The 16,464-nt window shown below is 40.6% G+C and overlaps 1 protein-coding gene across 3 annotated transcripts in view; it reads right to left on the bottom strand.

Annotated features, from left to right (window-relative positions):
- Window positions 1-16,464, bottom strand: part of ACO1 (aconitase 1) — a 616,249-nt gene that overhangs the window by 404,384 nt on the left and 195,401 nt on the right. For all 3 annotated transcript variants that reach the window (XM_069239660.1, XM_069239672.1, XM_069239665.1), the window contains exon 10: window positions 5,318-5,434. In XM_069239660.1, coding sequence (XP_069095761.1) covers window positions 5,318-5,434 — 117 coding nt within the window. The remainder of the gene's footprint in view (window positions 1-5,317; window positions 5,435-16,464) is intronic.

Here is a 16,464-nt window from a genome sequence, read left to right as displayed (position 1 = left end):
GCATAGGAGCTAAGTAATCCTCCCACTTGTCATGAGGATGTTGAGGAGCAATGATTTCTCCCTCTTCTCTCACCTTGCCCGGAGAGGTATCATCCTCTCTGGAAGGCGCAGCTATAGTAGAAGCTTGTGCACACCTAGGTGCCTCTGGGGCAGAGGCATGTTTCTTGTTGTAGCCAGAGAGTTAGGCTGTGTGGTTGGTACGGAGTCAAATCCGGAAATCTTGGTTTGCAGTCCTGAAGCATGGCCTGAAGGTCTTGAATCAGGAATTTAGGCATCTGTACCATAGTAAGTGGTTGAGAATATTGGAACACCTTGTATTGTCTGCCATGAGGGGTATAATACGACTCAGAGTCCTGCTGTTCATATTCATCATCGTCATCAAGGTATTTGATGTGCAAGTCTGATAGATTGTGCGCACCCCAAATGATCCCTCATCCTCAGACTCTTCCAAGTCTAAGAGTCTATGATATTCATGCTTAATCTGATCCTCCATTCTTATTTCTTCTTTCAGGGCTTTAGTTCTAGTTACAGCTCTAGAAGTCACATATGCTCATAGTGCGGCTTTCATAAAGTCCTGTACCATATTTACTACAGCCATACCTTTATTTCTCTCAAAAAACGCATTCACTCGCCACTCTACATCCTCCAGACAGACTTTATAAAAACCCCTCTTTGATTTTCAGGCGACCAATCCCTACCTATTATTTCAAGCTTTAAATCGGATTCATTGAAAAAACATTAGGTAACAGGTTAAATTGCATAAACTTAAGTGTTGATGGAAACAAAAATAATCAATATGAGTAGCAGTATTATGCTTAGCCAAAAAAAAAGTATAATATTTTTTGCAAGGAAATGCCACCCTCCAAGGATCAATCAATCCATACGCTCTTTGATATCCCCCAAAATCGTTTGCAATCTTTGGGTTCTGCTGTTTCTTTTTACCCATTGTGGTGTCTATATTCAGTTTTTGTAAAAAGCTAAAATGTCCACCCCAAAATTATTTATTTCTTTGTCAATCATAGGTAATAATTCAAAGAGCCTACTATTGTGGCATATAAACTAACATTAACAGTAGTGAATATTGAATTTAGTATTCACCCAACACCACCACTGTTCTCTATCCGGATATCAAACATTGATCTTAACTTTGGCCCTTTTATTAATATACTTTGCCACAGCTGTAAGTGCAGCATCCCCAGGGAGAAGCATTTAAAACCCACCCACATCTTAAAAATAAACTTTATCAGCCTATTAAGAAGAACGTGGTTTTCCTGAAAAAAAAAAAAAGACTACTGTTGGCTTATGGCTTTTTATCCAAGATTCCATCTTTTTTCCCCTTCCTATTACTAAATCAGTTAACATTAAATTAACACAACTGAAACACCCCTCCCTTCTGCAACCCATCCCCTCCAAGAATCCCACAAAACTGCAGTGGGATTCCCACCCTGCCTCCCCATCCCAGGCATCTCTCCCTAGCTCGCAGGTAATCATCATGGCAGGCGGATGCTACCCTCCAGCTCCCAAACCTACACCTCCCCCATCCTCCCGTTTCACTTCTTTACTTCCTCCATCCAACCAATTATACTCAATCTCTAACCAAACCTAAATCAGTGCAAGTGAAAGATATCTGCCCCATCACATTACTATTCAATATGCAAACACTGCCTGTACTAATTCCTCAGAGGCAGTTTAAGCCCCCACCCCACCCCACAGTTTTATATCAGTCAAAAAAATCTAGGCTTCTGCTACCTGGGAAATAAGATGGAAACTACTTTTAAACAGCACTTTCAACACTGGAATTCAAACCACAGAAACATGAGCACCAGTGGCTGAAACAACTTCACTTGAACAGTTTTAGCCAAAACCTTTTCATTAACCCTATAGACTGCAGAGTTAATCAACACAGTACCGGAGTGCTTAGCATCAGGTAAAATATGTGATGGCACCCTATGGGCCAGCATTATAGTCACATCCTGAGTAAATTATTGGAGGACATAAGATCTAATCAAGCACTGAACAAAGTAAATCTGACCAATACTATCCTCTTTTCTTTCCGGTACACCCACAATCTGCATGTAAGGTCACCTGGAATGATTTTCCAGCTGCTCCTAAATTTCGTGAAAGTGCCTGATGTCTTTTTCCATGAGGAGGCTACCTCTAATTTATCTTCGCAATGCAAAACCCACTAATCCAGTTCTTCAAAGTGATATGTGAATTTTACCATTTGCTTTTCTATATTGCCCAGATGCTGTTCAATCTCAGTCGCCAAATCGGTCTTTTACGGCATCATACTTTTAATTTCCCTAGGCACCTCATTGAGCGAGTACTTTAAAGAGCTATTTCTGAGCTCCCACCACAAAAGTCAGAAAATACGGATTCTCCCGGTTGCAGTTGAATAGCCCTCATGGCTTGAATTCTTATGCTGGACTCAGTCTGCCCTGTTAACCGTGCGGCTCCTTGCCTACCCTACTTGATATTACTTGAATGTCTGGAATCAAGCCTCACTCTCTAGCCCTGGGGAAATATCAATTTTAATGTAATTGTCCAGGCAATCCTCCCCAGCTTTGCCCTACGGGACATTCCCAGGAAATGGTCAAATTAAATCCTGCAGGTTAAGGATGTCAGACAGCTTGCCTTGCCCGCCTGTATACAAGATATTGTCCATCCGGGTTTCAGGGATCCTTAAGTGCATACGATTATCAACTTTTGAGTCCCTGCTTAGTGCTGTGCAACTCCCAAAGGACTGATCTTTAGACAAAACTTGAGCAGTCTCTGCAACACCTGGGTCTTCTAATCCAAAAGCCGTATTAGCGTCAATCACATTCTGCTTCACAGTATCTTAACTCGCAAGTGTCACCCTTAACCTCCTTTCACACTGAGAAGTGAACATCACTATCTACAGCTGTAAAAAAAAAAAAAAAAAAGGGGGGAGGGGTTGGAGCAGTAGAAACAGATGTAGCAGTTGTGGGAGGCACCCCTTCTCTCTGTCCCCAGGCATCTCGCTGGGAGGTAAAAAAAAAAAAAAAAAAAAAAAAAAAAAAGCTTGAGGCTGATTTTGGCACAACTCCCTATTGTCGTTTGGCAGCTTTCAAGCCTCTTGTCTTGAGCCTCTTATAATGCATATCCTGTAACTGGCATCTGTGAGACATAGTGGGCTTGGGTGGCAACTGCATCTATTTCGTATATTTGATCCAGGCTTCATGCTTGTCTCAATTCAGCACCCAGGGAACAAAAATATATATATATATATATATATATATATATATATATATATATATATATATATTATTATTTTTTATTGAGCTAGCTTCCAATGGCAGGCTTAAACAATGCTGGAAGGCTGATAATCAGAGGGCATTCAACAGAATCACCACTTTGCAGACCCTCTCCCGAACAGGAAGACCTTAGTGTCTGAGTCAGCGTATGACAGCGTGTCTTCTAACCACTTTCTATATAAAAAAATAAAAAATAAAAAATAACAGTCATTGTGGCCATGCAACTACTCACATGAAAAGTATCTCCATTGCTGGGCCACAATAATGGGAGTTCCCTCCTTCATCCTCCTGCTCTGCTTGTCACTCACCGCCTGCCATGCGGTCCTGCTCATTTCAGTTTTATCCAATAAAAGCTACTCAGAGATGTCCACTCTTTCCCCTCAGCATTTCACTCTAGGGACGGTTTGTGAATCTGGATGATGTAAATATCTGGATGCCGTTATCTGAAACGCAAGGGGGTAAGAAGATTGGAGGGAGGGGACTTGCTTGGTACAAGCTGCCAGCCACAGTCAACTCAACATAAACGTCGAGGACAGAGCATGCCATGCTAGTTCCATATTGCTGAAAGGAGGTGGGTGGGACCCATGGAGTCAAAGGGGCTGCAACCCTACTTGGGCAGCCTAGCGTCCATTCTCCCAAAGCAGATATCAGTCTAATGTGACACGTCTTACTGTCTATCTTTCCAGCCATTTCAGGAGTCAGACAGACAAGAGTACTGAAATTCCTTCACAAAATCTTTTTAGGTCCCTTGAATTTACTGGAGTGTTAATCTTGAAGAATTCACCATATCTTTACGGATGGTTTGCAGTATCTGTCCTATTACATGTAACTGTATTATGAATCCAGTTGCCGAGACTTTAAATTTCTCATTGCCTGTAACATTGTTTCTGCCTACGCTCATAATGATTTTGGGGAAAATCAAACACTGAGATTTAGAAAAAACAAAATAGTATATGGAGCAAATGGAGATGTTAGTAACTGAAAGACCGGTTTCTAAAAAAATGAACAGTAATTAAAAATCAAAATCATCGAACTACTCATTAAATAACTTCCCCTCCACCCCGAAAACAATCTGTTATAAAACAGGTCTCAAGATCTTTTTCTAGTTGCTACAAAAATACTTCCTGGGGTGACAGCATAGATAAAACAGTGGCACAAGCTTTTCCAAATTATACGTGAAAGGGTCACAAGACAATGTCCCTACTGGTGCCAAGAGGGTACTTCAAGCTGCAAAATGGCTACAAGGAACCTTTACGAGCAGGCAAAAAAATAACTCTGAATTAAACTGTTAATCTAATACAGGTGTTTGTATATGCATATTAATATAGTACTCAACCTAATGTCATCCCATCTCACTTAGTACAGTCTCACATTTCAGCCTCACTTTCCTGTGGGCCTACCTGAAATATCTGAATTCAACCAAAGTCCACATATTTAACCAATTTAAATTATTGTAATAAATAAAACATTTGCTATGTGGAACTTTAAATGAAGGCTGTGTTAAATAAACCTAGATACTGGAGATTTTTTTAATTGCCAAAATAGACCTCTCTTGTGAAACAGGAATTTACACATTTGTGGCAACTTGCTGATCATCATACGTTGAAATTATACCATTTACACATAACACAACCCTAACCAAAAAGGAGAATGAATCCATAAAAACGTTAAACAGAATACAGATTGTCTCACACCTTCAAGTTCAGATTTACGCACTCCTGAAAGAGTGCCTCTAACAGTTTCTGTTCAATTGTTTCACAGTATACCTAAAACCTCTTGATTAGGAGAAAAACATTAAGAGAGAAAATGACATTTAGAGTCTTGACCAGAGCGTAACAATAAAAATATGCAGGGGGTGTATGGGATTCGAATTTAACATACTAAACAAACAATAAAGCAATGATTTGAAACATGTTACATTTGGCTTTACCCAGCGTAGGCAAAACAGACCAATAGCCTTGCACTTCTACAGAGATCAAAGTTTTCATTTACTCAGCTTGAATGTCAACTTTTTGGAAGCAATGTAAGATATGGTCTTTCACCTTGGCACCTAAACAGCTCTCGAAGTCCTTCTTCATGTCAGAAACTGCTACTTTGTCCTGCGGCCTTTTAGGGCCACTGCAGCAAGGAACCACAGTGCCAAGATCCAACTCAATCACCTAATAAGGAACATAAAACTAGTGTTAGAGGTTTGTGTCAAAAATACATATTTCCCTTTGTGTTCTTACTATACAAGACAGCACCCAGGAGTCATGTGTTTATTTAGTTTATTTTCAATGCAAAAACAACACAGTCAAAGGAAGCACTCCAGGAAACCAGATGTGCATCAGATGATATTTAAAGCCAAATGGGCATGACTTACAAACATAATCGCAAAGGTGCAACAGAAAAAGTAGCATAAAATACAACTATTTGTGATATGAGCCCAGGAGCGTTGCAATTGAGAGGTGGCTGTGTTCAGTAACTGCCAGATTCAGTAAACTTATCCAGTATCTGGTATGGTTATGTTTAAACCTAGACTTTAATACTGACCAATACCTAAGTTTGGCCTGTAGTTATCAAGAAAAGAAAAACATATGCTACAAATGCATGCATAATTTAGTTTACAACTAGGCTGCAATAGCAGCCAAAGAACTTGTACTAATATGCAGGCGAAGAGTTTTGCAAAATAATTTTTAATAACCCTGTTAGGGGATTATAGAACATATACAGTAATAGAGTCATACCTAATTTTCAACATACAAGAGGGCAGTAGTATTAATTCATTATCGTAACATAAAAACAAGAATAGCAATGATATCTTCATCAACATGCAGACTTATCATAACTGGAAGAAACATATGTAATATAGCCAGTGTAGACATTCATACAGACAAGTTGAGATAGCTTCGTCAGCAGACTCTTCAGTGGAGGACATTTCATAAATTTGTGAGAACCACATCAATTCAGACATTGTTCCCGTTTTTCCTCTATGCGTCTGTGATTTTGTCCTAAACATAACGACTGGGAGCCAAGTTTTGTCAAATTATTAAACTCAAACATGGATGGCTGCCAAAAGCTTCTCTATCGCATAAGTAGTCCAAATCGTACTCCACCATTAATCAACCGTAGGATTAGAGTGTAACTAACACTTGGGCCAGCATCAATGCAGCTAAGAGTTGAGTAATTAGTTTTCCTAAATGAGTATGAGTGAAGTATACGGAGTTCTCTCCCGGGTCACCCAGAAAAACCATCAAAGGCTCAAGTGGAAACGATACACCGTTTAGTGAACTTACGTGGGACAAACATTCCTGCCAGTAAGTTTGAATATGTACAATGTTCAAATTGCCACGGCACACCCCATTTGTTCCTGTAGTCCATTCAGAAAGGATGAGTCTTAAGTAGTTACACTTCACCGTTCCGGAATTTTTTATTCTTCCAAGATTCAAGAGAATGTACAAAGAACAGATAATCCCATGAAATAACAGCCGACAAGTGTTTTGTCAAATTGACTTTCTCAAGGCAAGGAATATATGTCTCCCATGATATCCAATGTGCTGCAGAGTTTCATATATATAATATACACAGTAAGCTTGTTGTGGAATTGTCCAAAAAGAGATGTGAATCAAGAAGTATATGCGACCATGATAAGTTGCGTTTGAGAGTTTGTTTCCTGCATGGTGGATGAATGTGAAATGGAGGCATTGCACTTTCACCCACAACACAGGAAACAAACCAGAACGGTGAAGTGTAACTATTTAAGAGTCATCATTTCTGAACGGACTAAAGGAACAAATTGGGTGTGCCGTGGCAATTTGAACACTGTACTATTATTTGTTGATTGGCCTTCAATTGACAAGACTACAACCGGGGTGGTTGGGTGTAATACCAGTTTGGCACCCTCTTAAGGACTACCAACGAACTAATGAATTTTGGATCTCTTACTTCATATACACACAGGAAGTGCGAACCATTTGCATAGCCACTTTTTGTGTTTCATAAAGTTTGAATACGTACTCAAGACCATCAAGTGTAATCATGCACTAATTTCTCTGAAACTTTTACCACATCTTTTAGAACTTCCAAACATTGCTTTCAACCTTCTGGATGCAAGATATTTTCAAGTAAGAAGCTTTTAAGCATTGCTTGCTTCAGGGTATGAAAGGCCTTTTGACAGTCCACGGTCCTGTTCCCTTTCTTGGAGGTAAGTTCTGTGGGGGGGGGCCACCGTTGATCCATAATCCTTCACAAACCTCCTATAGTAACCAGTCAAGCCAAAGAATGCCCTGACTTGAGTCTGGGTTTTTGGAGCTACCAAAACAGTCTGGATCTTGGGTTGGAGTGGCTGAACTTGGCCTCCAACTACAAAGTGTCCCAAGTAAACCACAGTACCCTGCCCTATCTGACATTTAGATGCCTTGATAGAGAAACTTACATATAACCCAATTCCGGGATTGATCAACTGTATACAGAAGAAATTGAAGGATTGGTACGAATCGAAATCACTGGATAAAGATGAATACCAATATTTGTTGAATGCCCGGCCGAGACATCCATGTATTTACACTTTACCGAAAATACATAAAGCATTACCATTCCCCCCAGGAAGACCTATTATTCTGGGAATCTCAGGACCTACAGAAAAAATATCTGAATTTGTAGATTTTTTCCTCCAACCCATGGTCAAAAATTTACCATCATTCATTAAGAATACTACACACATCCTGAGTATTCTAAGTGATTTTGAATGGGATACTAACATGACACTGGTCACCTTAGATGTGGTTGCTTTATACACGTGTGTAAAACATTATTTAGGGTTGAAGGCCGTTGAGGCATTTCTTAATAGAAAATCGATCACGTTGTGGCAACAAACAAGAATGATGCTAGATATGATAGAGTTAATTTTGAATAACATCTTTTTTCTGTTCAAGAGAGACTGGTACAGACAGAAACAAGGTGTGGCAATGGGCTCCAGATTCTCCCCCTCTTACGCGAACCTATTTATGGGTTGGTTTGAGGAGAGGTGGGTCTGGGGCCCAGAGGCCGCCAAGTGGCACTCGGACATATTGTACTGGGGTCGTTATATCGACGATTGTCTTATGATTTGGACAGGAGGTGTGGAACAACTTACTGAATTTTGCAAATACCTTAATGCAAATGATATGAATGTTCAATTTACTTACCAGCACAGCAATACTAGCATTGACTTTTTGGATGTACAACTATATATTGAACACAATAGTATTCAAAGCAGGTTGTACAGGAAGTCCACTGCCTGTAATTCTATCTTACATGCAGCAAGTGCCCACCCTTACCATCAGATTTCTGCGATACAATATGGTGAAATGGTCAGAGCTAGGCGCAATTGTAGTAAGGACGAAGAGTTTGAGACATGCATTGAAGATATGTGTAAGCGCTTTGAACAAAGGGGATACCACAAGCAGCTTATTAGTAAATCAAAACAGAGAGTTAAAAAAATCCAAAGGGAATATACATTGAAGCCTAGGGTACATGACAACCAAATAGAGCAAGGAAAAGTTAGATTAATAACAGACTACACACAGAATTCAAAAACATTACGTAAGCTTGTATTTAGACATTGGCATATTCTGTTGCAGGACGAATCCTTAAAGGGTATTGTCGGTGCTAAACCGGAAATTACATTTTGTAGAGGTAAAAGCTTGAGAGGGATCTTAAGTCCGAGTTATCCCCTAGATCTCAATAAGGGGAACTGGCTGTCCAGCCACACAATAGGCTTTCGGAACTGTGGGCATTGTGGATTATGTAAATGGGCAAGCTGTAAAAGGATAGAATTTAGTAATAATTTGGGAAAGACCTTTAGGATCACAACACATATTAACTGTGGTACCCCGTTTGTGATATACATGGTGCTTTGTAAATGTAACCGGTACTATGTGGGGAGTACAATTCGTCCACTAAGGGCTAGGATAGGTGAGCATGCCAGGGCACTTGCACGTGAGGATTGTAGATATCCTTTAGTAGCACATATAATATCATGTGAAGTTCAAGGACCTTACAAATCGTTTGAGTTTTTTGGTATTGAGCATGTAGGAATTGATCCTAGAGGAGGTAATAGAGAGTTGATACTAAGGAGGAAAGAGGCCATGTGGATATTACGATTGAAGGCAGTTGAGACAGGTTTAAATACGGGTAGGGAACTTGAATACTTTCTTGGTGACTAGGGAAAACATATTTTACATCTTAACAGTATTCAGCAGTGGTAAGTTAGCTCAATATTGTTAATATGATATTTGACTAAATTTTGTCATTAATATAAGTTCATATAAATCTTGTAAACTGACATCATTTGGGTATATTGAGATTCTGGTCTAATGTGAAATGTAATCAGGCTTAGCTAATGTATCTACTGTTCAATGATAGCACGTACTGGCGATGAAATTTGATTTTCTGTGAAAGTAGTGTACATCCAATTTTGTGATCCATGCTTTGTATTTGGTAGGCTTATTAACGAAATGATGCAATGTAACAACCTCTGCAACCAATTACATAATGAAGTTTAGATATATAATCTCTGGGGATATATTATTCAAATATTACTAATATATTGACTGCACTTTCCTTATATATTACTGATTTTCTTTAAAACTCTTTACTAATCTTCACTGTAGATGGTTTGTTGTTTTACACTCATTGCTAATAACACATAAAATTCTAATTTCGGTTGGTATTTGAATTTTATTTACGACATCTCATTTTAATATGAGCACTCCTATTAGGGTATATATTACAAAGCTCTCTCCAGGTCTTTATTTAATAGTTTACTATTGGAGATATAATCATTTGAAGATAGTCGGTATATAAGGTAGTTCCTCTCTTTTTTTGACCATTGTTATAGGTCTTTGTGAGACTCCCTCCAAGATGGCCGCCAGTATTGTAGTCCTTTCTTTAAGGTTACTTTTTACATTTCGGTTTGGAAGATGTGATTCATTCTAAAGATGGCCGCCATAACTCTTGGTCTTTCTTTTATTTTTATATTTTTATTTCATCAGTAGTGCGAGATTTAGTCTGTGGTCTCATATTAGGGACCCAGACATGAACACTCGAGTTTTGATACTTTATCCCTCCAAGATGGCCGCCAATATTGTAGTCCTTTCTTTATGGTTACTTTTTACATTTCGGTTCGGAAGATGTGATTCACTCTAAAGATGGCCGCCATAACTCTTGGTCCTTCTTTTATTTTTATTTCATCAGTAGCGCGAGATTTCGTCTGTGGTCTCATATAAGGGACCCAGACATGAACACTCGAGTTTTGATACTTCATCGATACACACGCGTACTCGCCCTTCACGTTTTGACTCATTGGAAGGTGGATTGATATAACTGATATCAGGTAAGCTACATGCTTTAGGTATAAGTTTATTCAAGATTTTAGGATAGGACATAGTAGTAATGCTTTTTTTTAAAAAGGGACTTAGGAGAGAGATATGATTACGATATACTTGGCCTATTTTATTTATATTGGAGGAATTTAATAGGGCATGTTAATTTTGATAAGAACTCTGATTAGATAAAGATGGGATTTTAGGGTTCACTATGGTTCTGATTTGTTTCTTGATATTGGTTTGGTTGGACGTGTTTGATCGTTATATTTAATTTTTTTTACATAGCAGATAAGTTGCTTAACAGAATTATTCTGGGATTCGCTTGTAAGGAATACTTATGATATAGGACGCATCTACATATATGTTTATGTAAGAGCATGGCTCATTTGCACGTGTTTTTTAGTAGCAAGGGACATCACTAGGGTACGGGGTCAGCTCATATTCAGTAAATAAGAGCGATTTAAGTAAGTTTCATTTTTTTGATACTTATTCACTAATTCTTATATCCTAACACCATGTTCACCTTTCACTCAAGAATGGGTGACATAGTATCTAATAATAATATATGATGTTTGATACCTGAGGGTATGATATTCTCACATTTTGGGAATTAAGGTGCACTGAGAACTAACATATGTCTGCATCCCACCATTGTGTTCACATTTTATTTCACAACTTTTCCATTAATTTTTATATTCCTTTCATATATTTTCTTCACCCCTTTTTTACATTTTCTCATGTCCATACACTGGTGGAGGTCTCCTTTTTAATTAGGAAATATGGATACACATAATAATAGGTACCTATATAATTTACAGCCCTGATGAAGTCATTGGGAAACTCCCGGACGAAACATGTGTTGGCTATCAATTTGGATGCGGCTGCTAAAATTTAAATAATAAGCTATATCATCCTTTGAAGAATATGATTGAACCTTGATTTGAGAAAATCTGGACTGGCTATCAATTTGGATGCGGCTGCTAAAGTTTATATAATAAGCTATATCATCTTTTGAAGAATATGACTGAACTTTGATTAGAGAAATCTGGACTTGGACTTTGGATCATAGCAAACTTGGAACAACAGATCAATTAATTCTACTATTTGGATTTGGACAGTGATACTGTAATTGGGGATTATGTTGGAAATAATCCTATTAATTTTCAGAAATATATGACAAAGCATTGCCTATGTATACTGACTCATGAGTACTATTATTTTTCATGTTATAATGAGTGCCTCTTGTATTTTATATTAGCCTTGATAGAGAGGCCTGCTGCTTGCAGGGCCTGCAAAACCTTCTTTAGGTGGACCAGGTGATCCTGCCAGCTGGAGCTAAAGACAGCAATATCATCAAGATAAGCTGCACTAAAGTACTCCAAGCCAGCAAGGACTTGATTCACCAACCTTTGGAAGGTGGCAGGGGCATTCTGTAAGCCAAAGGGCATCCTTTCCCCCAGTGTCTCTGAGCATTCCGATCGGGCAGCAGGAATGCCCACTAGACACCAGGGATTTATTTTTTTGTTTATTGTGGCAATGTTTTGTGTTGGAGAGCGGCCCCCTGGGCAAGGTTCGCTCCCACTTGGGGGGGGGCATGTTTGTGTGGCCATTTCTGCCCCCTTGGGGGCAGATCAGCCTAATATTTGTAGGCTGATCTGCCTCCAATGGGGGGCAGAAACCACTAGACGCCAGGGATTTTCTTTTTTTCTTTATTTATGCTGTGTTTTGTGTTGGGGAGCGGCCCCTTGGGCAAGGGTCGCTCCCATTTGGGGGGCATGTTTGTTGTGGCCTTTTCTGCCCATATTTTTAGGCTGATCTGGCAGAAACCACTAGAACGCCAGGTATTTTTTTAATATGTTTATTTTTGTGGGGGGTGTCCCCTTGGGCAAGGGGCGCCACCCCTCCCCCCCCAAGGGTGCCACTGAACTGTTGGCCATTTCTGTCCCCCCTTGGAGGCAGACGGGCCTATTTTCTTTAGGCCCATCTGCCCCCAAGGGGGGCAGAAGCCACTTAGACACCAGGGATAGTGTGTGTGTGTGTTAGTGGAGGGGGTGGCCCCTTGGGCAAGGGTGGCCCCCCTTTGGGGGCACGTGTACCAAGGCCATTTGTGCCCCCCTTGGGTACAGATCGGCCTATTATTTCTAGACTGATCTGCCCCCAAGGGGGGCAGAAACCACTAGAACACCAGGGATTTTTAAAATATGTTTGTTTATGTGGGGGGGGGGGGAGAGGGGCATTGAACTGTTGGCCATTTCTACCCCCCTTGGGAGCAGATGGGCCTATTTTTTTTAGGCCTATCTGCCCCCAAGGGGGGCAGACGCCACTTAGACACAAGGGATAGTGTGTATTAGTGGATGGGGGTGGCCCCTTGGGCAAGGGTCGTCCCCTTTTGGGGGCACGTGTACCAAGGCCATTTCTGCCCCCCTTGGGGGCAGATGGGCCTATTTTATTTTTTAGGCCCATTGTCCCCAAGGGGGGCAGAAGCCACTTGGACACCAGGGATAGTGTGTGTGTTTTTTTTGTTTTGTTTGGGGGGTGGCCCCTTGGGCAAGGGTCGCTCCCCGTGGGGACACACTACTAAAGGTATTTTCTGCACTCCTTGGGGCAGATAGGCCTATTTTTTAGAAGGCCAATCTGCCCCTATGGCAGAATCCACTTAGACACCAATTTCTAAATGCTTGATAGTGGGATGTTCGTCAACTGACAAAGTATTTGCATTTGTGATTAAAAAAAAAGTCCTCCTTTTTGTTCTAGTTCAAAGCTTTTGCTTTCTTTGCTGTGGCTCCTTGCGGTTTTGGCGGTGGTTGACCTGCGGTTTGCATAGTTGCATGTTTTAGGTAAGTAAAAACAATTTACTCCAAAGGAGTATTGTTGCCATGCATGAATGACATGTTTGTAGGTGGTGTACTAAATGCAGGTTTGTGTGAAATTGTCCTTAGATTTGTGCACAATGATAATTGTGTTGTCTTATTTCTAATTTGCTTTTCTTTCTTTCTTTTTAGTGGTATATCATTGGTGATTGCTATGTCTGTGCAGAGTAGTTGCTGGTGATTCAAGCTTTTTCAGGCAAGTGAGCAGTATAGTTTTTGAGTTTATAACTCTTACTAATAAAGCTACACTTTATTACTTAACTTACACAGTGCTGGTTGTTGGTGGTGCATTTGTCCAGTTAATTTTCGTAGGAAAGATCATAGCTAGCCGCAAGATGACCGCTCAGCAGGTGGTTGGTATGCTTTTTGAGTCATTGTCTGATCATGATTATGAGATGGACTCTGCATCTGGGGCAGAGGAGGAAGTGAGATTCTGGCAGTGAAGTTTCTGTTGGAGAGGAATCTTCTGATGAGGAAGCCACACTCAGTGCAGATGAAGGGCCTGTTTTAGAGGAGGACACTGATGTGCCATTAGTGCAGCAACCTGGGGCTGAAAGGTTTCCCGTTAGAAGACCTGAACCCTGGGTTGGCCCAAACATGGAGCAGCGAGATCTGCCTGCCTTTACTGGTCTCCCGGGGTGTAGAGTCAATACAGAGAACTTTTTGCCTGTCAATTTCTTTAAATTATTTGTGGATGATGTGTTTTTGGAAGAGATTGTTGAGCAGACTAATTTGTATGCGGAGCAGTATTTGAGGGACAACGCTCCAAACCTAGAATTAGGCCACACTCTAGAGCTACCCAGTGGATTCCCACAAATTTGGAGGAGATGAAAAGGATTTTTTGGGTTTGACTCTTGATGGGGTTGATAAGGAAGCCGTCACTGGCTTCTTATTGGTCTACTAGTCCCTTGATGGCAACAGCTATATTTCCTGCAACCATGAGTCGTAATCGGTATTTGCTTCTTAGGATGCTGCATTTTATTGACAATGCATTAGCCTTGCCACGAGATCAACCTGATTCTGACCGTCTTTTTAAGATTAGGCCTGTCCTTGATCATTTTCTAGATCAGTTTTCAGAGATCTATGTTCCAGGCAAAGAAATAGCTGTGGACGAGTCTTTGGTCCTCTTTAAGGGTCGTTTGGTTTTTAGGCAGTACATTCCTAGCAAAAGAGCACGATATGGAACTAAATTGTATATGCTGTCTGAAAGTAGTACAGGATATGTGTATACTTTCTGTGTCTACACTGGCAGGGATTCCAGTATTGACCCCCTTGGTTGTCCTCCCACATTTGGAGTTGCTGAGAAAATTGTGTGGGAACTTGGTAGACGACTGTTCAACAAAGGTCACCATTTGTATGTAGATAACTTCTACACTGGAGTGCAGTTGTTCAAGGAATTGTTTAGAGTGGACACTGTCAGGCACAATTCGTTGCAACCGGAAAGGCTATCCAAGGGAGTTTGTCTGTAAAAAAAAAACTTGAGGGGACAGTGCAGTACCTTGCGGAATGATGAGCTGCTAGCTTTGAAATTTTCATACAGAAGGGATGTCTACATGCTAAGTACCATCCATGATGAGAGTACTTCCCCTGCGACTGTTTGGGGGCAGGTTGCTGAAGTGCGCAAACCTGTGTGCATTTTAGATTATAATAAGCACATGGGAGGTGTAGATAGAATTAATCAAAGGTTGGAACCTTATACTGCTATTCGTAAGTCTTACATTTGGTATAAGAAGTTAGCAATTCACCTCTTCCACTTAGCAACTTTTAATGCTTTTATTGTCTTTAAGGATAGGTCTCCAGAGTCAAAGATGACATTTGTGAAATTTCAGGAGTCAGTGATAGAGAGCCTTATTGTGGTGGATTAGGCCAGAGTTCCTAGAGAAGCAGTGGTGGAGGATGTGGCTAGATTGAAAGATCGCCACTTTGCTCAGCACATTCCTCCCACACCCAAAAAAGACTTTCCAGCTAAGAAATGTAGAGTGTGTTTTCGAAGAGGTATCCGGAGGGAGACTCGAAAGTACTGCCCAGATTGTCCTTCAAAGCCTGGGCTGTGTGTGGGTGGTTGTTTTAAGAATTCTAACACCCAGAAGAATTACTGGGAACAACCATGAGTGTAAACTGCCTGTTTTGTATTTTCATGTGTTCAGTTTCATGGTTGGCATTTCTGTCATGTACTTAGTTAGAGCTTTTGTGTTTGTAGTTTTGTAATTATTTCTAATTAGTTAGTGGTTTCTTTGTTTAAAAAAAAAAAAATGATAACATTGTGTGTGGAGTGCCGCTTGGCTGAGGGTGTACATATTGACTTGCTGCTGGCTACAGCTACTGCAACACACTGCCAGCGAAACATCAGTCCACACACTCCCATCAGCTGCTGTGATTGCTGTATCAGGCATGTGGGCGTATGTAAGTGATGGGCCCTTGAGTGGCGCTGTCTGTCGATGCGAGTGTTGTAATGTGCAGGGCCCGTGGCTGGCGGAGTGAATTGTCTTGTGCATGTCATGTATGAAAGGTGTGTGAATGGACTGTAAAGCGGTTGGTGCCTTGCCGTGGCTTTCCAGCTCACGAGCTGGGAGTCATTGGTTCTGTTTTTTGGCCTTTCAGTTATTAACAGTGCATTTCATTTTTGTAAAATCTCTTGTTAATAAAATTTGATCCACTGAACCATCACTCACCCTCGTGCCAAATCCAACCAGTATGTGTGGTAAAAATGACAAAACCTGCTCTGCTGTAACCAGGCGTCGCAGCACAACTTTGACACGCTAGGTGCCTCTGGTGGGACCCCGATGATGAAGCATGCCACCAACTTAGTTGGTGGGTGAGGGGTCTTTTAACCTAAGTGCGTTTCTTTTCACAATTTTAGTGTTTGGAACATCACTTAAGTATGTGGACACACCAAAATGATCTATTGCAAAATTACCTGAGTTTGGGAGGGGGCGGGGCACCTATGGTTTTGGTCCCGGGTGCAGCCTTCAT

The sequence above is a fragment of the Pleurodeles waltl genome, chromosome 1_2 (assembly GCF_031143425.1).
Source record: "Pleurodeles waltl isolate 20211129_DDA chromosome 1_2, aPleWal1.hap1.20221129, whole genome shotgun sequence".
Classification (NCBI taxonomy): domain Eukaryota; kingdom Metazoa; phylum Chordata; class Amphibia; order Caudata; family Salamandridae; genus Pleurodeles; species Pleurodeles waltl.
Note: the sequence above shows the minus strand (reverse complement) of the source record. Positions and strands in the feature narration are given on the sequence as shown.